Source organism: Phoca vitulina, unplaced genomic scaffold (assembly GCF_004348235.1).
Source record: "Phoca vitulina isolate PV1807 unplaced genomic scaffold, GSC_HSeal_1.0 scaffold23, whole genome shotgun sequence".
In the NCBI taxonomy this organism is placed as follows: Eukaryota; Metazoa; Chordata; class Mammalia; order Carnivora; family Phocidae; genus Phoca; species Phoca vitulina.
The window spans coordinates 18044690-18068747 of NW_022589726.1; the positions used below are offsets into that span (position 1 = coordinate 18044690).

The following is a 24058-nucleotide window of genomic DNA, read 5'->3' on the forward strand; positions in this document are numbered from 1 at the left end:
CGCGGGTCAAGTAGCATCGTGAGTGGTCCTTTGGGCTCACACGGTGGAAAGGTCTGGTGGTGGAGAGAACCATAAGGAGTCACGTTGTCAACCAACAAGTACAGCACAAGGTTTAGTAATCAAAACGATGTTTTACCATGTGTTAGATGTGAGGGATACACGAGATTGTAAGATAACGTGCTTCCGAGGCATTTAACAGTCTGGTTGGGGAGAGAAAAACCATACGAAAATCCCACAGAATCTGCTGCTAAAGTTCACGGCCTGAGAAGGCATATGTGGGGAGAGGACGGTGGCCTCTTTTTCTTTTTTTTTTTTAAGATTTTATTTGTCAGCGAGAGAGAGCGCGCACTTCAACTGCAAGCTGTTCTCACCTCTTTATAGTACCGCATAGTGGGCGGGGCCAATAATTCTGTCTACAAATGTTCTCCAATGAACCACACAAAACAGGTTTAAGTACTACATCTTTATTATATTAAGGTTAAATCAAAGGGAAAGGTTTCATATAAAATACTGGGAAAAATCACTTAAAATATTTGTCCTAAGGGTTAAGTCTAATAGGTAGAACAGTCACATGGCTTCCACCGGCACTAGGACAGCTCCAAGGGATCATCGCAGGCAGACAGGCAAACCATATGCCACAGGTGCAGCCCCAATAAGATACTTGAGTCGGGGAGCCTGGCGGGCCTGGTTGACATAGTAGAGAAGGGGGGCTCCTGGGCCTGCTCCAAGCCAGCCCTGCAGCAGAGCCTCCGTGTAGCGGTCGATGTCACGGTCAGTCACATCCCAGAGGTTACCCAGAAACAGGGGACTGGGAAAAGAGAAGAAGAACTACAAAGTGAGGGCTCTAAAACAAAATACATAGGAAGACATTTCTGGCGGTGGTGGGTGAGGAAAGAGGAGTGAGCCAATGAGAAGTGCCCTAGTTCCAGGAGGGGGGGCAGAAGAGGGCAAAGATTAAAGGCCCAGGCATGCCAGGGAACTAGAACGGGGGGGGGGCACGAGAAGATTTAGGGTTCAGGCCGGGGAAAGAGCCTGGCTGGGAGCTAGGAAAGGCCCTCAGGACTCACCAGCCAGCCATGATATACTTGAGCACGATGCCAGCCCCCTCCAGCCTCCCGTGCACAGCCAGGGCCGCACTGCTGCAGCCAAAGAGCAGGGCCACCGCCCGGCAGCTCAGCCGGAGGACGGCCTGTCCATCCAGGAAGCGGGCGCCAGCCCCGTGCCCTGCGTAGCTAAGGCAGAGGGACGTGAGACGAGTCTGACATAGCAATACCTGGCCTCTGCCATGTTTCCAAGAGCGTCCTGAGTCAGCCAGTGGCTTCAAAGCCCCAAAGAAAACTATGGTGATGCCCTCCTCCAGGGCCTGCCCCTCTCCCCACCTCCCTGCCTTAGGCACTCACATATATAAGTCATGCTCCGTCAAGGCCACCTGCACTTGCTCTGGGCTTGGCACTTCCCCAACCACCCCTCTCCAGCCAGCTTCACTGCGGGGGGAAAAGGCAGGAGTAAGAATTGGGGTCAGTTGGCAAAGAGGGCAGAGGGAATACTAGGGAGAAGGTGGGCTGTACCATTTGATTCTGCAGGAAAGTATATGAGCCCCTCTATGTGGTCTCTACCCTCCCCCACCCCCTTTCTTACTCTTATCCCACTGACCTGCTAAAATGGGCTCGAAATTGCTCCTCTGTGCTTGACAGGTTATTGTGAGGGTTCAGAACATAGAAGGTATTGCGTGGATCCACCCCTTGGCTTAGCACCGACGAGGCCCCAGACTGAGGAGAAGATACTGGTGATCAGGACCCTGGTCTGGCCAGAGGGCCCAAGCTTCCACAAACTCTAAACTCCTTTCCACAAATGAGCCATCGGTCCCCGAGACCCTCTCCTGTCTTCCCAGATCTCTGTCAATCACCAGTCATTCCCCACTCCCTGAACCCCACCTCTTTGATGATGGAGTAGCTGAGCAGGAAGCGGAAGGAGGGCAGCCGAGTGACAGGCAGTGCCCGGAGGCTGGGCATGTTCTCCCACGGCAGCTTTTGCAGGTCCTGGGGTAAAAGCACACGGAGATGACTATCTCCAGGCAGGCGCACACAAGTGTCGGAAGGGGCATGGGGGTGAGTTGGTGCCCACTGCCCACCAGACACTGCCCCTCCAGCCCCTAGCTCCTTACCTTGTCTAGCACTAGGACAAGGTGCCTATCGCTTGGGACTGTCTGACCCTGCAGGCGTCCTACTGCCTCACTCAGAAGCTCTTGGGCTCGTTCCGGCCGCGCTGGGCACAGCCCAGAGGCCAGGGTCTGAACGTCCTGAGGAGTGAGGATACTGGCACCACTGAGCATGGCCTGCAAGGGAACAGTGGTCAGTGAGAAAGAATTAAGTCTAGCTTCTTCCCCTTTCCCTGATTTCTCAACTCACTTTCAGCAGAGTGGGGTCAGGATATTTCCAGCCACATTCCTGCAGCAACTTTTGTAGGCGGGAGGCCTCCTGGGCAGGGCCAGGGTCCTCACTGGATGGCAGCAACAGTCCCCTCCAGCAGCCCAACACATGCTTCTCTAGGGAAGTGATGAGAACCTGAATGAGGAGGAATAGAACCTTTAGTCCCAGAGAGGAGTTGAGTTTCTTATCCCACAGGCACCAACATTCTGGACATGAGGAAATGGGTTTTCCAGCATATTTGTCTTACATATCTTCCTGCCAGTTAAAAAGGCAAGAAGCTAGAGGGGCACCTGGGTGGCTCAGTCAGTTAAGCATCTGACTCTCGATTTTGGCTCAGGTCGTGATCTCGGGGTCGTGAGATGGAGCCCCGTGTCGGGCTCCATGCTGGGCGTGGAGCCTTCTTCAGATTCTCTCTCTCCCTCTCCCTCTGCTCCTCCCGCCTCCTCTCTCTCTCCCCCTCTTAAAAAAAAAAAAAAAAAGGCAAGAAGCTAGAAACATTTTTCATTCGCTGAGACTAGGGGAGTACCGATAAGATGATTTATTACATATCACTATGTTTTGACAAATAGAAATAGGTGGGTGATGAAAACTAAACCCAGGAAGCTGATACTTGGGCTTAAATTAAATCCCTTTTCGGGGTGCCTGGGTGGCTCAGTTGGTTAAGCGACTGCCTTTGGCTCAGGTCATGATCCTGGAGTCCCTGGATCGAGTCCCGCATCGGGCTCCCTGCTCGGCAGGGAGTCTGCTTCTCCCTCTGACCCTCCCCCCTCTCATGTGCTCTCTCTCATTCTCTCTCTCAAATAAATAAATAAAATCTTTAAAAAAAAAAAAATCCCTTTTCTTGTATGTATCTTTAAACATTCTGTTGCCATAACACCTTCAGGTTTTTGGCTCTTGTTTAAAGTCTTTGCCAGGTAACATCATTTTTTAAAATTTAGGCCTATGCTTCCAGAAAGGACCTGAAGTAACTCAGCACTGGCCTGGGACCCCTGAGAGAGAAGACACTGACACCCCCGGGGTCACTCCCAGGGCAGGACTGACCCCACCCCACCTTGCGGACACACACCTCCATCCTATGGTCCAGTTCTAGCCGCCCTGTCCACCACTCTCGCTTGTCAGTACAGCTGCTGTTCTCTTTCTGCTCCTTCTGGATGGCGTCAAACTCTTTCAGGGCTGAACTCAGAGGAAACTTTGAGAGATGGGGCTGTGAGCTTTCTGCTGGTCCACACGATCACCATCTCTCCATCCCCCAGCCACAGAATGGGAGCAGCTTCACCAGAAGCCTACCCCAGCCCAACTTTGCTTACTGGCCCAGGAAACCTACCTTGTTCTGGGCAGTTGGGATCTGCACAGTGACTGGGGGACTGTCTTTTTCTAGCCGGGTCAGCAGGAGGGTGTCGCCCACAGTTCCAGGCTGGAGCGTGGCCAGAGCCAACACACACACGGTCACCCCTGCCACACAGAGCATACCCAGGATCATTTCAGCTCTTACAAGGAATCCCCTTCTCTGTCTTCTGCACTCAATCCCCATTTATCACTCAAGACAACTCCAACAACTCCAAGAAATCTTCCCTTGTCACTAGTTCAAGGTGCTCTCCCTTGCCCTAACGGCCGCCTGTGGACAGAGACCACATCTTGTACTTCTTTGTGTCCCTCACAGAAACAGAAGTTCCTGCACAGAGGGAGGCACTCAAATCATCTGGTAACGGATTTCATGTTAGCATAGGAAGCCTCTGCACGCCTGAACTTACCCCTGCGTAAAGACACTGAACCTGCTAGTAACTCAAGGTTAAAGTTGGGGGGGGGGGCACACCTGGGTGGCTCAGTTGGTTAAGCGTCTGCTTTCAGCTCAGGTCACACAATCCCAGGGTCCTGGGATCAAGTCCCACATTGGGCTCCCTGCTCAGTGGGGAGCCCGCTTCTCCCACCTCTCCCCACTCATGCTCTCTGTCGCTATCTCTGATTTTCTCTCTCTAATAAATAAATAAATAAAATCTTAAAAAAAAAAAAAAGACCTTCAGATTTAGGGTAGTTCTCTTTGGTGAGAGTAACAAAACGACTAATCAATGAAAAGATATGACATGTCCTTCCATAAAGGTCATAAATCTATGTTAACCGATGCCTTAAAGTCCTCCACCTAACTCCTTAGTAAGAAGATGCAAACAAGGACAGAAGAGCCAGCTGCAGCCTACTACCGTACCACTGGGGATCAGAGCCAGGCGCTCCTGGAAACTCTCCTTCTCGGGCTCAGGGAATTGACCAGATCCTGAAGCCCTGAAGGAAAAGAGGTGCTGGATGCGGGCCAGGGGGACATCCCCAGGCCTCTCCTCCAGGCTCAGTCTCTGCAGCTGGTCTGCCATTTCGAGTGATCCCCGGTGCTTCTGAGCCTTGCTGTGGACAACGCAAGTAGGGGTGAGTTGTCCCTCCTTCAGATCTGGACCCTCCCTCCAGTCTGCCCCAGTATGGGCCTCGGGGACTGTGGCCACTCACCTGAGCTGCCTGTGGAGGTGGGTGAGCAGCTGGTGGCGACAGGTGATGGACACAGACTCGGTGACGAGGCAGGCAGTGGCGTAGGGATCCCGGTGGCCCAAGCACAAAGCCAGAAAGCGGCAGAGGTGAGCATAGAGCCCACTAGGAGGGCAGTGACTAACCCCACGGAAAGCAGTGGTCAGTAAGTCACAGATGGAATTCAAGGTAGACAGACCTAGAAGAAGGTGAAGATACTTGCTATAGATGAGTCCCGTACCTCCTAGCTGGTAGAATTTTGCATGAAAGTTCCAGGTTTCCAAGGCCCTACCTCCTCTCCCACTTGGAAAATAAAAGCTATCATTTACGAAGAGCAGTGTGCCAAGTGGGATGCTACGCAGCTTACATCAACTCCCAAACCCCATTTTATAGATAAGTAAATAGAAGCTCAGAGAGGCTGACTGACTTGCACACAGTTAGTGGAGAGAGTGCTGGTCAATTCCCTGAACCCAGCTTCAAAGGTGACCAGATCTAGATGGGGATCCAAAGACAGAACCATGGACAGGCTAGAAGAGCATCAGGATCAAGAGACCTAGTGGCCGGGCGCCTGGGCGGCTCAGTAGGTTGGGCATCTGCCTTTGGCTCAGGTCATGATCTCAGGGTCCTGGGATGGGGCCCCACATCGGGCTCTCTGCTCAGCAGGGAGTCTGCTTCTCCCTCTCCCTCTGCCCCTCCCCTCTACTTGTGCTCTCTCTCGCTCCCTCTCTCAAATAAATAAAATCTTTATTAAAAAAAAAAAAAAAGAGAGAGAGACACCTAAAGCCTCGCTCTCTCCTAGTGACCAGACTCTCCCAGCGGTCAGCATATTCACCAATGGCTGCAGGGGCTGAGGGGAGTCGGAGCCGAGGACCGAGATCCTTGTCTGGGCATGGGATGGGCAGCTCCTCTTTGCTGGAATCACGTCTCAACACCTCACATTCTCCTATGGCGGTATCAGGTCCTAGAGCGGGTGCCTTCCCACCTGGGGAGAGAACATGACTTTCTGTAGTTCCTTCCTCCTGCCATTCCCTTTGTTCTTTCTAGGATTCAGCCCCAGAGCCAGGAAAAAAGCTTTATTTCTGTACTGTCTTTGGCACCAATTATTTCTTGGGCTTTGGTCCCGGGGCAACCCCCCAAAAATTTATGCACCTTTTCCCTCCCACCGTTACCATCATACCAGAGGTGGAGTCTTCCCCATCAGAGCCCCTGAGGATCTCAAAGCTCATTTCCATCTGATTGTCAGTCATTTCCTCCTCGGGGATGGTCCTCATGATCTCAGAGCCCAGCTCCTCACAATGTCCTGATGTCACCTTCTTGGCCCTCCGGCTCCTGCCACCGAGCCCAGGTCGCCTGGGGCCACTATCTGGGGCTGCCACCGAAGCAGTCTTTAAGCCCGAGCCCTTCCTGGCCCGGCCCCGGCCCCGGGAGGCAGTGCCCCGTCTCTTGGGCTCCTCTGCAAGCTGTGCCGCAACTGAGACAGGGTCTTCCAAGTCACTGTCATCACTGAAGTTCACCTGGGATGGGTGGAAAGGGAGAAGGGCCCGGGGGCCTTCAGTGACAAGACATCCGCCAGCAGGTGGCACTGCGGAGGCACAGTCCCAGAGGTCTTGGGGAAGATTAGGAATGAACCTCTCCGCCATACAGACACCCACCACACTCAGCCAAGGGCAGGGACTCCTGGGTGTGGAAGGAGGGAGAGAAGGAGGGAACAAAAGGTAAGAAGGAAGGATGAAAAGGGAAAGGAACCAGAGAGTAAGGAAAGCACCTTCTGTCTGAAACCAAGGTAGAACTGTCTTTCTGTGGAAGATGTTGGGATCCTGCCGATAACAGTAGAGCTAAAGGTCCCAGCAGGCCCTGGGAAACTATTCCACAGAGACACCTACTCTGCACAATTCTCCAGAACCACCCCACCTGACACCACCACCACCACCTAGCCACAGTCCCACCTCACCTTGAGGCGCGTCTGGACCCTCTGTTGTACCCTCGGGGCCTTGGGAACCTCAGGCTTGCTCTTTGTAGAGAGGACTTCCTCAAACACAGTGAAAGGGACGCGAGGGCCTGCTTGCCTGACCTGGCCTGGGGGCTTAGGTGTACAGGGCAGTCCACCTTCCAGACCTTTCAGAGAGGTATTATGGAGGGACGGGGTAGAAGAGGCCGCCCGATGACGCCCTCTTCCAGAATGTTTTTGGCTCCGAGGCTTAGAGGGCTCTGAGCCTGGGGATGGTTTTACGGGTGGTGGCTGCCAGCCCCAGGAGCTGGCAAAAAGTTGGCCAGTGCAGCAGCTGAGGCCTGCCAGCTTTGCGAGGGCCCGAATCAAGAGCAGGCTGGCTCGCCAGGGCTCCAAGTTGGGAACCCGCGCTGCCACAAACTTCAGCCCTGACTCCAGGACCTTCCCCAGGCTCTTGTCTGATGGCTGGCTCAGCCCCTCCAGTGCCAGCTGTGTGTAGGCCTGAGCTAAGAGCTCATCCAGGAGCCTCGGGGCAGGGGAGGGCAGTGCTGTGTGATTCAGGGAAGTGTGCAGAGCTTGGGTGAGGCGCTCAGTGGCTGCAGGGCAACCCTTCAGCACGACCTGCAGCAGATCCAGACCCTGCGCCTGATGGCCCGTGGCCAGCCTCACCCCCGCTGTGACCAACGCCCAGCGCAGACAGACTGCCGAGAGGACAGGACTGGCACAGAGCGAGCAGTCACACGTGGGCAGGTGCGTCAGGAAGCCAGGGCTGGGCTGGGGCTTCGTTTTCAGGATAGGGGAAGAATTAGTAGAAGGTGCTACAGGACCAGGCGCCTTGGCCACAGTGGCCACCAGCTCCAGAGCAGGGCCTCTTAGGAAGGGCTCCTCTTCTGGAAGCTCCGGAGGACGATGGACCCGGGCCTGCTGCTTGCCCTTCTGCAGGTGGACCTTCTTCACGGAGTCCAGGTCCTGGGCTAGTCCACCAAACTCTGGGGAGAGTGAAACCAGAATTACCAAGTGCTTCCTGAGCTACCCCAGGGCCCAATTCCCTCATATAGGTGTTATTGACTTACTACTTGTACGATTTACTGTACAAACATACAAAATGTTAATATGGCTTGTTATTTTTTCAATAAAAATTGCCATTGCACAGTGGATTAACACACCCACAAAGCCCCCGTATCTGCAGCTGAGATGGCTGCGTGGCTCAGGGTAGCAGGCCGACCCCGGGAGGCCCCCGGCTCAACCCTGGCTCCTTCCCCCCACTAGGCCCATGATCCTGGCCCCAAATGCTGAATTTCTCAACTTTGTCATTTTACAAATGAAAAAAAAGAATCTATGTGTCTACCTGACTTTCCAGGGTTTTGTGTGGCTCCAAGGAAATACTAGAGATAAAAGTGGTTACAAGAAAAAAATGTACCCTAAGCTATTTTATTACTAACTTAAGCCCTCCTGAGGACACAACATTTGTGCTGTCCAACAGAGTCGCCACCAGCCCCATGTGGCTACGAGCACATGAAATGCGGCAAGTGACTGGGGAAATGAATTTTAAATTTGATTTAAATTAAATTCAAATAGGCAGTGGTGCCTGGCTGGCTCAGTCAGAAGAGCATGCCACTCTTGATCTCGGGGTTGTGAGTTTGAGCCCCATGTTGGGTGTGGAGCCTACTTAAAAGTAAAAAATTAAAAAACTAGAAAATAAATAAATATAAATAGCCAAAATGTATTAGTGCCGAAAACTAGAGCCAGGTAGGGTTAGTCACGGATAAACCATCTGAAGGAGGGAGACCAGTGGTCTGACCGAAGTAGAAGGAGCTTTGCCCGGGGGACCGGAAGTCAGACCGATCTCGAAAGGCACCACACTTTTACATACACAGGTGGGTTGTAGTGTGTGGGCCCCTCCTGCCACCGCCTGCAGGTGCGGAGGGCCCCCCAGCTGCTCACCTGTGCAAGACTCAAGCAAGAACAGAACCTGCTGCAGGTCCGACTGACAGAGGTCGATGTCGCTGCGCACCAGCTCCAGTTCCGCCTTCAGCACCAGGAACAGGGCGCACCTTGTCGGGAGAGGAGACGACCGCCAGTGTGCAAGCCTTTGTTTCCCCGGACTCTGTCTTTTGGCCCCTCTCACAGGCAGAGTGGGGGCAGTCTCCTAGCCTCTGAAAGGCCTTCACAGCCTCCGGCTGACTTCCAGGCTCCCCGGGAAAAACCTACACTGCTTTCTCACCCCAAGTCAGCCTTGCATATGAGGACAGATTTCCCAAATGGCATTCCTCAAAAAAAAAAAAAAAAGGATTCTGTGGGCAAAGGGATTTAGGGAAACACGGTACACTGGGTCTCCCTTTTGGGGAGTTACAATGCGTATGAGCATTATTGAAGGACGTGAGAAGTCCTAGAGGAAATAAGGATGTCTAACCTTGGTAACTTGGCATGTCCCACTTACTTTGCCACAGAACGTACTCTCCCCACCCATCCAAACAGAACAGGTTAAGCTGTGGAAGCTGTGGAAGAGTCTGGGAACCCGTGGTCCAGCATGTGGGCACCCGGGTTCTGGACTCGGCCTCCTCCCGCCCGGCACTCACTGGCGTGGCATCTGCAGCTTCGTCGTGAGTTTCAGGGCCTCCAAGCAAAAGGCCTTGGCTTCGCTCACACTGCCCAGACAGCCCAGGCGGGAGACCAGCTTCTCCGAGCAGCTCAGCACCTGGGTCAGAACCTGCCACTTTTGTACCAGATTTTCACCTGTAGCAAAGGAGAGAGACAGGACCGTCATCCCTCAGTCACCGCCTGGATCCTCTGGAGGCAAAACTGGTGGCCCCACCATGGAGCCTGTTCCCGCCCACAGGGCCTTGCTCTCTTCCTCAGACTCACCGGAATCCAGAAATGGTGTCTCCACAGCTGCCTTCTGAATCGAGAGCACATCACTGCCCATGAGCAGGAGGATAATGCTTCGGAGGAGCTTATGGGAGTCGATGAGGGCGATCTCAGGGGTCTGCCAGCCTGTGTGTGTGTGGGGCGGGGTGGCGGTGGGCGGGACAAGAAGGGAGATGATGCAGCCGTCACTGCCACCACCTTCACCTACTAAGGGAGCAAAGGCCAAGCATGCTGTGCTCTTCTCCTGCTGTGCCTAAGGCAGAGGGACTCAACCACAGAACTCTTTCCCTCAGACCACACGGGGCCTCAGAATCCTTGTCAGAAGAGCATTCTAGCCAGGTACTAAGTGGTCAGTTAGGGAACAGGCAAACAGAAACTCATATGCTACCCCAGGCCTACTCTGGGCAGCCTCCAGGTAGGCTAATCCACACAGTTGGGACAGCAGAGGGGACAAGGGCTTGAGAAGAGCCGAGAGCGGACAAACCACACAATCTGACCACGAAGGGCCATCAATCCCCCTATTTTTTCACCTTGGGCACAGAGCTGCTCCCGCAGGGAGGCTGAGAGGCTGTCCGATGAGAGGCTAAGGTAGAATGCCACCAGCTGCAGGGCCTGGACACGCAGCAAATACCAGGCCTTGGATGACTTCTGGAGGGCAGGGTCCCGAAGCACAGACAGCAACAGAGAGGCGCCCTCCGTCACCTGGGAGACAGGGAGGGCCGGAGGAGAGTAGTGAGTGAAGTCAGATCAGCGATTCGGAACTTAAAATGCCCCTGGAGATCCTCTGGCCCAGCCCCGGCTTTGGGGAATGGTAAGAGCTGTGGAGAAAACTGTAGCCTGACAGGACATATGACTCAGCTAAGTTCACACAGTTGGTTTGTGAGAAAACTCAGGTCTTCTGCATCCCATTTGATTTCTACTCTAGGGCTCCAGTGCCTTCCCAAGATCATTGTCATCCCAGTTTCTAATCACAGGACTAGACAGTGTGACTGAGGAGACTGAGAAAGAATGGGAAGGACTGTGCCTCTCCTAGAGGAGTGCTGGTGACATTTCATCGGAGAGGGCAAAGCGAGGAAACAGCACTGCTTCTCAAGGTCAGGAATATTCTTCCTAATTTCAGGGAAATCTCAGAAGCCACACAAATATCCTGAAAATCCTAAAATCCTTCCAATACCTGGGAACTTTGGGGATTAAGAAAGTGAGAAATACCTTCCGGTGAACACAGTAGAGTTGACTTCGAAGTAGGTCACAGGTCAGCGAAAGGAGCAGGTACGTGTCAGTAGTGTGATCCAGAAGTTTCAGGCTTGAGTCTGCCTCTTCAAGGTGTATCTAAGGAAACAATCATGGGATGCATGAGCATGCTGATAAGGAGAGGCAGCCAGACTTTTCAAATTAAAGTGGATTAAAGCACTTGCAAGTGAGATGCAGAACACATGCAACTGAATATGAAATTATTTCAAATATTATAATCTACATAAGAGTTATTCATTCACTCACTAAAATGTTCAGTTAGTATCTTTTGGTTGACCACTACGCTAGAAAGACATAGTTGAGTAAGAAATAAGCAGGATTTGGGGTGCTTGGCTGGCTCAGTTGGTGGAGCGTACGACTCTTGATCTGGGGGTTGTGAGTTCAAGCCCCACGAGAAATTAAAAATAAAGTATTAACAGGGCACCTGGGTGACTCAGTCAATTAAACATTCTACTCTTGATTTCAGCTCAGATCATGATCTCAGGGTCTTGAGATCAAGCCCCACTTTGGGTCCCTCACTGGGTGTGGAGCCTGCTTAAGATTCTCTCTCTCTCCCTCTGCCCTGCCCCCCACTAAAAAAATTAAAAATTAGAAAAAATATATATATATTTTTAAAGATTTTATTTATTTATTTGACAGAGAGAGGCACAGCGAGAGAGGGAACACAAGCAGGGGGAGTGGGAGAGGGAGAAGCAGGCTTCCCACCGAGCAGGGAGCCCGATGTGGGGCTCGATCCCAGGACCCTGAGATCATGACCTGAGCCAGAGGCAGACGCTTAACGACTGAGCCACCCAGGCACCCCTAGAAAAAATATTTTAAAAAAAGGAAGTAAGTAGGACTTTCCATCCAATAGCTTGCAGTGCAGTAGGGATGCAGGCATGCCTTTGTAATCAAGACACAATACCATTAGTGGTATGGGGACCCAGGGAAAGTAGGGGATTCTGCCCTTGAAGAAGAGGACATATAAAATACTTCATGAAAGAGCAATTGAAAAGAAAGTAGAAGTCGGCTGAATAAAAAAAAGGGGGTGGGGGAGGTGCATTTAGGGTGGAGGGGCTAACACAACTAAAGAGAGGCGGCATGTACAAGGCTGTAAAGCAACTCGTGTGGATGGACATAAGTTCCAGGGCGGGGGGGGGGGGGAGTGGCAAGGACCAGTGAGCCAGGATATAGAAGGTGTGCGATACCAAGCAAAGCATCTAGACAGCATCCTTCAGGTAATGGAGGAACCAATGAAATCCTGTCAGCAGGAAAAAAGACAAGACCACATCTAAAAAGATCATGTTAGCGGTAGTTAGAAGACAAAGTGCAGAAGGGAGAAGCTGCGGGCAGGGACACCAGCTAGGCTGTGTCAGCGCAGTCCTAAGCGAGCGGAGAAACGGCGACCGGGGCAAATGGTGGGGAAATACAGGATTAGCGGCCTATTCCTGGGGCAGGATCTGTAAGACTTAGCGAACAATGGTTTTGCGGTGAGAAGGAAAGACGCTTCCTCTTCCCACAGCTGCCTCCCAACCACTCCACACTTTACGATCCTCCAGCAGGATGTGGCGATCGGAGGCAGGGAAGATGCCCCTTCGGTATCTTATCTACTTAGAGAAAAGATGCATTGCTAAGGCCGGGTCCCCCCTGTAGCTCCAGGCTTGGCTGGCTGGGCGCTCACCTGGGCATAGCTGGGACAGCCGAGTGTCAGGAGCAGCTGGGCGGCATGGCAGGAGGAGCCAGCTGCCTTCGCGTGGTCCTCCAATCTCTGGGAGACGATCCGTACAAGCAGGAGGACCTCCAGAGCCTGCAGGGGCTGGTCAGCCAAGAGCGGGAAGTTTACCCAGCTCCTGCTCGGACCTCCACTTCTACCCTCGGCTCCCCAGCCCTTGGGGACCTCGGTCTGACCTCAGAGCCCGGATGGAGTGTGGCTACAGACAGAGCAACCGTCAGCCACCCTCAGGGAGCCTGAGAGGGGGGCAGTGAGGGGGACTCCCACCAGCGACCCTCCTGTTTGAAAGCTCAGGTGCCAGTCAGCATCAACAGCCGGGATTTACTGGGAGCTTGCTGTGGGCCAGGCACTGTGCTGAGAGGTTTACGTGGATGGGCGGGGGGCAGGAGAGCTGAAGGGGATCAAGAGGTACAAACTTCCAGTTACAAAATAAGTAAGTCATGGGATGAAAAGTATGGCATAGGAAATAGAGTCAATAATGTGGTAACGTTGTATGGTGACCACTCATCGTGGTGAGCACCGGGTAGTGTGTGGAATTGCCAAATCGCTGTGCTGTGCACCTGAAACTAATATAGTATTGTATGTCGATCATACTTCAATTAAAAAAAAAGTTTGATAAGACGAAATCAGAGAGGGAGACAAATCGTAAGAGACTCTTACTATAGGGAAACAAACTGAGGGTTGCTGGAGGGGTGGGGCGTGGGGGGATGGGGTAACCGGGTGATGGACACGATGTAATGAGCACTGGGTGTTATATGCAACTGATGAATCACCAAACTCTACCTCTGAAACTAATAATACACTATATGTTAATTGAGTTTAAATTCTAAAAATTTAAAAAAATAAAAAACTTGAAGGAGTGTCTAGCTGGCTCAGTCGAAATAACATGGGACTCTTGATCTTGGGGTCCTGAGTTTGAGCCCCACGTTGGGTATAGCGATTACAAAAAAATAAATAAACTTGAAAAAAAAAATGAAGCTTCAAAAGTAAAGTCATAATAAAAATATCGAATTTTCGGGGCGCCTGAGTGGCTCAGTCAGTTAAGCATCTGCCTTCAGCTCAAGTCATGATCCCAAGGTCCTGGGATCGAGTCCCGCATCGGGCTTCCCGCTCAGCAGGGAGTCTGCTTCTCCCTCTGCCTGCCGCTCTGCCTACTTATGCTCTCTCTGTCAAATAAATAAAATCTTCAAAAAAAAAAAAAAACCCGAATTGTCAAAAAAAAAAAAAGAGGTTCATGTGCATCAACTCATTTAATCTTCATAGTGACTCTAACCTGAATTTTATAGATGACCATAGCCTAAGATACCACGACTGACACGGGCTCAGCTGCTTGTCTAAGTTTACATTACAGGTATGTGGTAGAGCCAAGACTCGGGTCTAGGGCTGAGGCAGCTTCCCCCAGTCCTCATGCTAGAAATATGGCCAATTGGCTGCAGTAACAAAGGTCGTGGATGTGCCATGTTCTTTTTCGGAGGTTCCTAACGTGGTGGCCAGGGAGGAGCTTCAGGGAGTCTGTGAGACGGCCTGACATTGCATGTAAAAGGTAAAATTGGGCCTTTAGGTACCTCTGTATGTTTCTGAGTATACAGGTCTCAAACTATCCAAGAATTAATAATAGTTATTGCTGACACTTGAATATTATGCTTAGGCCCAGCCCAGACATGTTCTCTCACTAAGCGCTGACGACATGACGACACAGTACTATTATTGTCCTCATTGTAGAGATAAGGAAACTGGGCTTAGGAAGTTAAGTCACTTGCCAAGGCGAGTTACTAATAAAGGATGGAGCTTGGATTTCAACTTAGGGACGCTGGTGGTAGAGCCCACACCGGGTTACATGGCCTCTCAGCAAATTCGCAGGTCAAAGAAGGGGAAGGAGCTGGGCTTCTGGGCTGTGTTAGCACCCTGCCCCGTTACCTTGGCTGCCAGCTGATAGAGGGCTGCTAGGGTCTGCAGCGAGGCCACTGTCTGCTGGAGACTCCGGACGGCGGGCGCCTGCGTCTTTGTAAGCACCTCCTTCCAAAGGGCCAGGGCTTGGTCCAGGCATTTGGACTGAGCTAGAAGTCAGAAGAAAGGGACCAGCCATTCTCTCAGAGCGTGGGTTATCTGGGGAGAATGCAGCCTTCTCCAGAACACCCTCTCCCTTCTATGCCCACCTCCCACCCTACAGGCCCACCTCTCCCATACCCAGGGTCCCCATTCTGCTCCGAGGAAGCCACAGAGGAGACCCTATCCACTACACTACATTCACAGCCCTCACCAGCATCTGCCGCGAGGTTGAAGGCAATGTTACTGTATAGGAAGCGATCTTCCTGCAGTTTATCTTCATAGTTCAGGTCATTGACTTCAAATTCCTCCAGGTTATTAGGGGCCTGGGCTCTCCGATCCCGCTCGATACCCTGGATGGGGAGATCAGGATAAAAAAGGGAGCAGGCGTCAGCTCACTGTGGGCCTGGGGAAAATAATCCCCGCCCCGAGTTGTGCGGAACAGCAGCCACACTTACTTCCTGCATCTTGGCCTCCAGAGTGCAGATGTAGAGCCACAGCAGGGCCTGTGCTTTATCATCCAGAAGCTGATCCTCGGCCTGGGGTGCGGGCCTCACAGACTCCAGAAGCTGCAGGGCTTCCTGGACAGCATCCAGGGCCGAGCTGGAGGGAAAGGGGGCACTGAAGCTGGGCCCATGACGGGTACCTGCCACAGCATCCTGGGAAGGGCCTTCTGCAGGACAGCCGGCCACCCTCTGAATGAGCTCCTGTGGCCACAAACTGCAGGGGATGCTCAGGGACATGGAAAGGGAAACAGCCTCTGAAGAGGGTCAGAGCACCCAGGGCAAGAAGCAACAGTGGCATCCTCAGTTAGCCTCCTCACCAGTTGGTCTGCTGGGCAAAGTCGTGGTAGCAGAGCACCTGAGCCAATTCCACCAGGTGGGTGGCTCGAACCCAGGCCCCAGCCGGTGTCTCCTCAGGGCTCAGTTCCAACAGGTCACAGATGACGTTGAACCGCTCCTGCCCCGTGTCTGCTCGCACGGCCTTATAGGCCTGCAGCTCCTCCCTCAGCAGGAAGACCAGGGTCTCTGGGTCCCAGCCGCTCAGGCTGTCTCGCAGAGTCCTGAGAGAAGGCAGGCCCAGCACCAGGTCAGGGAGCCCGTGAAGCATGGAGCCTCCACCCCATGCCAAGGAGGCCCAGCCTTGTGAAAGCAAGAGCATTGCCCATCGCCACTGCTCCCCTAGTACCTAGCACAGCGGCTGGCCTATAGTAGGCGCCTGACGAGTAACAGTGAAGGCAGGAATCAGTGCCTTTTTCAGCTGGAAGGATGACCGAGACCACGAGTACCAAAGCCAGCTCTAGCCAGGGAGCAAACATGGTTATCTCTCTCCCCACCAACTCACCTCAGCTGTAGCTCCTTGTCTCCTGCTTTGGCTGCGTCCATCTTGACCCGAACCCAGAAGGTGACTGGCTCAGCCATGTGTTGGGGGCTGCAGGGCCTCAGGGCTGCCAGCCACAAACTCACCATCTTGCAGCCCTGGGCCCGTTTACCCAGTTTCTTCAAACTCTCTCCATGTAGCCGGAAGCACCTGTGCAACTGACCAGAGAAAGCGAACAGACCAAACTGCAGAGAGGAACCAATGAGTCTGTAACAATGGGTGAGTACGTGCCTGCACGGGTACACACACCACAGGGTGGCCCTCCGGCCCCAACCCCTGCCCCAGAGGCAGAAGACGCCTAAGCACTAAATACCCCGGGGCTCCCAGCCGGAAGCTTCAATCCACCCCATCCACATATTTATGTCCACAGCCCTGAAGACCTGCTCCTTCTCCTGTAACCCCTCTCCCAGCAAGTCAGCGCCTTCTCCTCAGTCAGAAATGCCAGGCCACCGTTGACTTTTCTCCCTCCCTCACAGCCAGTCACTTGCCAGATTAATCCTGGCCTTCGTGTACCCATCCACGTCTCCCCAGCCCTCGGGAAACTGCTTCAGACACTTTACCTATTTTAAATGGTAACTTGTCCCTCACCCACATTGAACTCCTAATTCCCTTTCTTATCCTGCTCTAGTATTCCTTCCCCCCCATATTTCTTATCATTTTCTAACATATTGATAATTAACCTATTGCTTATTATCATTCTCCCCCAACTGGAATGTGGCTCCGTGAGGACAGGGATCTTTGTTTTGTTTACTGATACACCCAAGTACTACACTTTTCCTGTCTAGGCTGCTAGAGCAGTGCCGGTGCCCAGCGTTGTCCCTGCGCTCTGTTCATTCACCACAGTGATGCCAGAGAAACCCCAAATGCCAATCTGGTATCATGCTTTCCCTTAAATCCTCGAGAGGCTCATCAAGCTCACTCAGGATGAAATCCCAGGCCCTCTACAACCCGTGGTGGCTGCCAATCCCAGCCAACCCATCATTTCATGGGTATCCTGGTAGTGGCTCTCACTCTGGCTACTGAAAGGACCTCCTAGGGGGAACTCGGAAAATATCCAGCCACCTGGGGTCTAGCACCAGAGATTTTCAGGTGATTCTAATGTGCAACCAGCTTGAGAACCACCAGCTTGGGACATGGCTAAATATAAAAAGTGAGACAATAAAAAGAAATTAGTAACAGTACAAGTGAGGTGTGGGAAACGCTGCCCCAAGTCCTGGTCTCTACTACAAGGCAGGGCCCTGGCCAGCCTCTTTCATGCTGCTAAGGCCACCAACACAACCTCCCTTCCTGCCCTTGTACCTTCTCAGGAGGCACCTTAGGATAGGTGCCCGGCTTCGCCAAGCCCAGGTGCTGACAGAGGGGCGCAGAGATGGCACAGGCCTCGGCGTAGAGCTTGTGATTATAGAAGCTGTAGGCCAAGTTACTGGTGTAAGAGGCTGCAGGTGAGAGAGAGAATGGTTGCCAGCAGAAGAGTTCCCACTGTCTCTCCCGTTGGGAGAGGCGGTAGAGAGGAGCTCAACCTGTGGTCGGCTCAGCAGCTTCTAGATCAGACAGCAATGCCTCTTGCTAGGGGATAAGAGAGGGGCAGCTCTCCCCTTCTTGCTCCAAGGCGGCCCATGAGGTCCACTCCGGTAAGGCAAACCCACACCAGCCAGCCCCTTGGCGCTTGTTTTATAAGAGCCGAGTCCTCATCCCCACACAGGGCCCATCTCACCTCACATACCAATTTTCGTCTTCATCTTGCTCCAAAGGGCAGCAATTTTAGGGAGACACTCTGGCCTGTCCCATACCTCCTTCTCCTTCCCTCATTCCATGGAAGCCACCCTAGTAGCCTCCTTGCTATTCTTTGCACACACCAGACCAATTCCTGCCTCAGGGCTTTGGCACTGGCTATTTCTTCTGCCAGGGATGTCCTTTTCCAGGTGTCTACATGGCCACCTTCATCACATCCTCCAAGTTTTGCTCATGTCATTCTCTCAATGAGGCCTATCCTGACCACCCTATTTTATTTTTTAAAAAATATTTATTTATTTATTTGAGAGAGAGAGAGAGCATGAGCAGGAGGGGCAGCAGGAGGAGAGAGAATCTCAAGCAGACCTCACTGAGCGTGAAGCCCAATGTGGGGCTCAGTCTCATGACCCTGAGATCAGGACCTGAGCCGAAACCAAGAGTTGGATGCTTAGCCCACTGTGCCACCCAGATGCCCTGAGACCACCCTATTTTATTTATTTATTTATTTATTTATTTATTTATTTATTTAAAGATTTTATTTACTTATTCATGAGAGACAGGGAGAGAGAGAGAGACGCAGAGGCAGAGAGAAGCAGGCTCCCCGCCGAGCAGGGAGCCCAATGCGGGACTCGATCCCAGGACCCCGGGATCATGACCGGAGCCGAAAGTAGACGTTTAACCATCTGAGCCACCCAGGCGCCCGACCAACCTATTTTAAATGGTAACTTGTCCCTCACCCACACTGAACTCCTAATTCCCTTTCTTATCCTGCTCTAGTATTCCTTCCCCCCCATATTTCTTATCATTTTCTAACATATTGATAATTAACCTATTGCTTATTATCATTCTCCCCCAACTGGAATGTGGCTCCGTGAGGACAGGGATCTTTGTTTTGTTTACTGATACACCCAAGTACTCAGGACAGTGCTTAGCACATGGTAGGTACTCAACAGGTATTTGTTGAATGAATAACATTTCCCTAAATTCGAGTTTATACAGCATTTGGCTATCAATGTAGATGGTTGGGGAAAAATTCAGTCTTCAATATTCTGGGAAGAATTTGCATGCTAGTAATTTTTGTGACTCCTGATCATATTTTCATCTCAATGGGTAGGTTCAACCACCGACTATATGAATATGAAAAGTTCTCCAAAACCTCCCAATGACTGAACTGATTGGGTTTGTGTAACTTAAACTAATGGGCCATGCTTTTTGTAAAATGAGGGGAAAACTTATAAAATACAAAAATAGGGGCAACTGGGTGGCTCAGTCGGTTGAGCATCTGCCTTCAGCTCAAGTCATGATCCTGGAGTCCTGGGATGGAGCCCCGCATCTGGCTCCCTGCTCGGCGGGAAGCCTGCTTCTCCCTCTCCCACTCCCCCTGCTTGTGTTCCCTCTCTCGCTGTCTCTCTCTGTCAAATAAATAAAATCTTTAAAAAAAAAACAAAAACAAAAATAGACAAAACTAATCTATACTGTTGGGGAGGCTGGTCACAAAAAGGGGGGACAGAAGGATGGATTTCCCGGGGTCTAAGTCATGCTCTTACTTGACCTAGATGTTGGTTACAAAGTATGTTCACTTTGTAAAAAATCCAGCAAACCATACACTTATGATCTTAGTACTTTTCTGTCTATACATTTCATTTAAAAGGGTGGGGAGAAGTACATATGCAAGTTGGTTTATATATACATGGTATAGCTCTAGAACGATACCTAAAAAATTGATATTAGTTGCCTCTGCAGAGGGGAACTTGGTAACCAGGATTAGGAGTGAGAGAGGCACTTCCAACTACATGCCCTTTCGTGCAATTTCATTTTTAAAGCATTTTTATGTGGTTCTTAAAAAAATTAAGTTACAAATGTTCTTTAAAATTTAAACATATAGAAAGGTCATAAAGTTGCATATCAGGTATAAACATTTTCATGAAAGAAACACCAAATCATATTTCAAAGTCAATGGGGAAAAACTTACATCCGCTATTATAAGTTAGCCTCATTACTTCTCTACTGCTGTTAAACGTAGGGTCACTTGCACTTACAAACATTTTTTTCACTCTTCCTTAAGCCATAAGGAGTCCCCAGAGTAGTCAGAACCATCCAGCAAGTGCTATTTGTCTGCCTAGTGAGTGATGACCGTCCCCCCGCCTCTGGGCCCCAAGGTACTAACCAGTCATGCCCAGATAGTCAGTCAGCTCTTGGCCTGACAGGCTCTGTAAGGCCTCCAGCATCCAGACCACAGTAGATCTGCAACTTTCCATTAGCTGGGCCAGGTCAGCCACATCAGCTACCTAAAGGGACAACAAGGGCTTGAGGGTGAGAGGAGACATACTAGGTCCAAGGTGACATCTACCCCACCCCGAGCCCAAAGCCAAGGCCATCCCAACGCTCTACCAGGGCAGTGGAGCAACCCCAGACCCCAGGACTTGTCCAGGTGTTTTGATTCCCAGACTGTACCTGACAGCCTTGTGCAAAGTCATAAACCACCACAGTGTAGAGATGAAGTCCCTGAAAGTGCATCTGAACTAAAGACTGCTGCTGCTTGGAGGAATCCCCACAGACCTGAGGAAGGAAGGGGTTGGTTTGAGGGGCCGAGATGAAGTGGGAGCTCCAAGCTGAAGCCTGGCCCAGTGTCCTGGAGAGCGGACTCAGCCCAAGGAGTAGGAAGGAGGACATGAGAAGGGGCCATTGCCCTCCCAGGGTAGACTAGGTTGCTGGCGGGTGGGCTAGGCATAATCCAGAGAGTGGCTTACCACGGAGGGAGCCAGGGCTTTCAGATCTTACCAAAGACCTTAGCCCGACAGTCTGCAGAACCACGTTCCCACCCTACCTCTAGGTCTTTAACTCACACCATCCTGCAGCTGCCGGAGGAGAGAGAAGTACCCGCCAAGAAAAGCGAAGAGGCCCAGAACAGCATCAGGTCCATAGCGCCTCTTGATGCCTCGCTCCAGGCCTGAGAGGAAGAACTGGCAGCAGTCACACAACGCCCGCAGCGGGGGTGATGGTGCCTCCACACTGGTGTTCAGGAGAGCTGATGCCTTAATCAGAAGCTTGGCCAGTGCTTGAGGTCCTCCCTCCCCAATCTGTAGCAGTTCAACCCCAAGCCGGCATAACTGGAGGCTGGGGGCCAGATCGGTGTTCCTTAGGTAATCATGGGCCTTCTCCACTACCCTGGTGGCCTTGGCATGGTGGCAGCTCCAGCAGAGGCGACGGCAGTGTTCCAGGGTGAGTTCCAAGAGACAGAGGGCCCTCTGGGGAGAAAGAGGACCAGGAGAACCCCCTCCCTCGCCCACCAAGGCTTTGATCACATGCCTGGAGAGCAGGTCATCTAGGAAATCAGCATCTGCTTCATTCAGACTGTGCCCGGTGGCATCAAATAGCTGATGGGCACCTACCACTCGACAGGCTGTTGGAGAAGCAAAGTGGGGAACCTCACAAGGGGTACTTTCATCCTCCAAGAGCACTAGAAAGCTCAAGGCCTTCAGCCGAGCCGAGAGTGCAGCTCGCCGCTCCTCCAGGGCTTCTGCCACCTTCCAAAGCAGAGAAAAGCTGCCGCGAGCCACAGCCTCATAGTCCTGGGGAGCAGCTTGGCGGGAGCACTGCACCAAACAGGCATGGAGGGGCTGAGCGAACCGGAGTGTGGCCTCTGGGATTCCTTGTGTGGCAATGTTCCGCAGAAAGATGAAGAGAATTCGTTCCAGGTAAAGGGGTGAGCGCTGGGGGGTGAATACCAAGTAGCCATTGCAAGCCAGCTCTGCCAGTTCCAGCAGGTTCCCCAGGTGCCTAGGGCAAGCCAGCTTGGCCATCAGCTGCTGGTTGCAAGCCCTCAAGATGGCATCACAAGCTTGTCTCCTCTCAGCATCAGATCGGCAGCTGGGTGAACCAGCTGGAAGCTTGGACAGGAACTCCTAAGAGGAGAGGAAGATGTGATTAGGATAGCCAAGGTAGGGAAAGAGAACTAGAAATAGAGTTGCTCAGGAGAGGATCTCCAATTAAACTGTCTCTTAAATAAGACAAAAACAAAAGAGCTCATCTTGAGAAGTCAGGTGTATCCAGAACTAGACAGCACCCCTACCTTCAAGTCGGGCAGCAATTCTTCAGCCTCCTTCGGGTTGCTTAGTAAGGTCCCAAAGTTGATTCCTTTGAAGTTCCTCATGGCGTTGGAGGGCTAGAGAAAAGGAGAAGGATTAGAGAAGGTGAAGAAGAATCGAAATGGAGCGAAATGGAGGACAGAAGGGCTTGAAGGCTGCGGAAGAAGGGGGCCAAAGAATCCCATCAGAAATCCTATCGGGAGGGGCGCCTGGCTTCTCAGTTGGTGGAACATATGATTCTTTATCTCGGGGGTCGTGACTTCGAGTCCCACCATGGGTGTAGAGGTTACTTAAAAAAAAAAAAAAGAAAGAAAGAAAGAAAAGAAAAGAAATCCTATCGGGGTAAAAAACACCATGCCAGGACAGTGGGCTCCCGTTATAAAACGACGCTTCCGCTTTTCCTTCCTCCGGGTTAATCCCGGTCTCACTACCCATCCCACCACCCCAACGCCGCACACCGGAGGCCTCCACCGAGTTCCGCGCCCACCAAGACGTCCTGAGGTCTCCCAACCTTTCCTCGCAGAGTCGCCCCCGCCTCTCCCTCAAGTCAGCGCCGGGGACCCCACCTTACCTTGGCACATACACACGCTCACGAGTCCCTCCAGGCCTTATTGCCCCAGACGTCACCTCCTTCCCAAGTCCAGGACTTACTCGCCCGGAAGAGCACTCCGCAGGAATCCAAGACGCAACCTTCGTTTTCCGCGCCAGCCCCTCCTTTCAAATATCCCCAGTGACCAATCAGAGAGAGCTTTGTAACGCCGGCGTGCCGCGCGGCGCTGTGGGGGTTGTAGTTTATCCGCTGGGCTGCACCGTCACGTGACGCCGGGGGTGGTGTCGTGCTGCTGTGGGCGTTAAGGCCTCTTGGGGGCGCGGGTTTCCCCACTTTTTCTGGTCAAGGCAGAGATCCTCACCTATCCGTCGCTTAGTAGCTATCGGGAGGGCCAGAACTCTGCTCTCTTCTCTTCTTTATCTTCAGAGCTCAGAAAGTTTAAATTTCAAGAGGAGAGAAGTAGGCTAGACAACAAAAAGAACTTACTTGGAAATTCACGCGGTTTGGGTTACTGGGAAAATAGGGCGTAGCCTTTCCTGGAATTCTTTAAAAATATAATTTTCTGAGGGCACTGACAGGAGTACCATGGCGACTTCCAGCTCTCTCTCTGCCTTCCAGCCTTGCTCTTTAAATCAACTCCATCAACTGGATTGTATGAGGAAGACAGAAGATCTAGCGCTCCTTGATGGAGGATGGAGGGTAGAGGGGAGGGTTAAGGGAAGAACCGGGAAAACTCATTCACTGGGATATTTCACAGTCTTTAATGGCTTACGTTTGTAAGTACTAACTACTTCCCCAAACGTGCAAATTCGGTTGGCTCTGTTTCTCTTTCCTTCCTCTGCCAAAGAATTCAGTTCAAAACTCTGGTCTTCCAGTTCACTTTTTCCTGATGAATTCTATTGGATAACTCATCCTTATCTATCACCGTCTTTCTTTCTTTCTTTAAAATTTTATTTATTTAAGCAATCTCTACACCCAACGTGGTCTAGAGCTCAGGACACCAATATCAAGAGTGGCATGCTCTTCTGACTGAGCCAGCCAGGAGCCCCAATCATCGTCTTTCTTCATTATCATCAACCTCTTTTAGGAGCACAGAATCTAGCAGAGAAGACTATTTTAAAAAAACAAAGACAAGAACAAGAACATTACCAAAGAATCTCGGTGTTGGAATGATAATACTAATATCGGCGCAAAATGTATGTTATAGACATTACATACATATCTCTTGTAGCATAAGGGACCCAACAGAGGTCTTCTTAAATGATCAATGAATACATCAATTTTCACACTACTCATTTCCTCTTGCTTACACCTTAGCAATAAGTGCTTATTTATTTACATGTTGTGTAGCGAGTGTTCGAGGACTTTTTCCTATGTATTATATCTACTTGATTCTAAACTTCTTAAGGGCAGAGAATTTATCCTTTTTTATGCATCTTCTACTTCTTACAAGAAGTAGGAAGTTCCTTAAATATTAAGAGATTAATAAATGCTGACCAGTATGAACCTGAGTCACAAAATTCAATCCCTCACCTGAAGCCCAAGCTTATA

At 51.5% G+C, this 24058-nt stretch overlaps 1 protein-coding gene across 1 annotated transcript; it reads right to left on the reverse strand.

The window, feature by feature from the left end:
• Positions 1-462: 462 nt before the first annotated feature.
• ESPL1 (extra spindle pole bodies like 1, separase) lies at positions 463-22624 on the reverse strand. Its single transcript, XM_032420646.1, has 31 exons — positions 22529-22624; positions 21942-22034; positions 20716-21774; positions 20324-20428; positions 20037-20157; positions 17438-17574; positions 16103-16296; positions 15582-15821; positions 15217-15361; positions 14973-15111; positions 14630-14769; positions 12662-12796; positions 10960-11079; positions 10281-10452; positions 9748-9876; positions 9462-9618; positions 8827-8936; positions 6886-7871; positions 6112-6448; positions 5767-5916; positions 4920-5133; positions 4630-4820; positions 3754-3881; positions 3496-3618; positions 2409-2564; positions 2165-2335; positions 1935-2039; positions 1654-1769; positions 1401-1484; positions 1068-1232; positions 463-808 (listed from the first exon to the last, which is right to left on the reverse strand). Exons 2-31 carry the CDS (start codon positions 22020-22022, stop codon positions 607-609), a joined length of 6312 nt encoding a protein of 2103 aa, XP_032276537.1. The 5' UTR covers positions 22023-22034; positions 22529-22624; the 3' UTR covers positions 463-606.
• Positions 22625-24058: the final 1434 nt, after the last annotated feature.

Bases quoted from the DNA above. Each gene is read 5' to 3' on its own strand.
- ESPL1 (XM_032420646.1), bottom strand. From the start codon at position 22,022: ATGAGGAACTTCAAAGGAATCAACTTTGGGACCTTACTAAGCAACCCG. The intron at 14,770-14,972 runs GTGAGGGCTGTG...TCTGACTTCTAG, and splicing joins CAACCTCGCGGCAGATGCTG to CTCAGTCCAAATGCCTGGAC. The intron at 9,877-10,280 runs GTGAAAAAATAG...ACACACACACAG, and splicing joins GGAGCAGCTCTGTGCCCAAG to GCTGGCAGACCCCTGAGATC.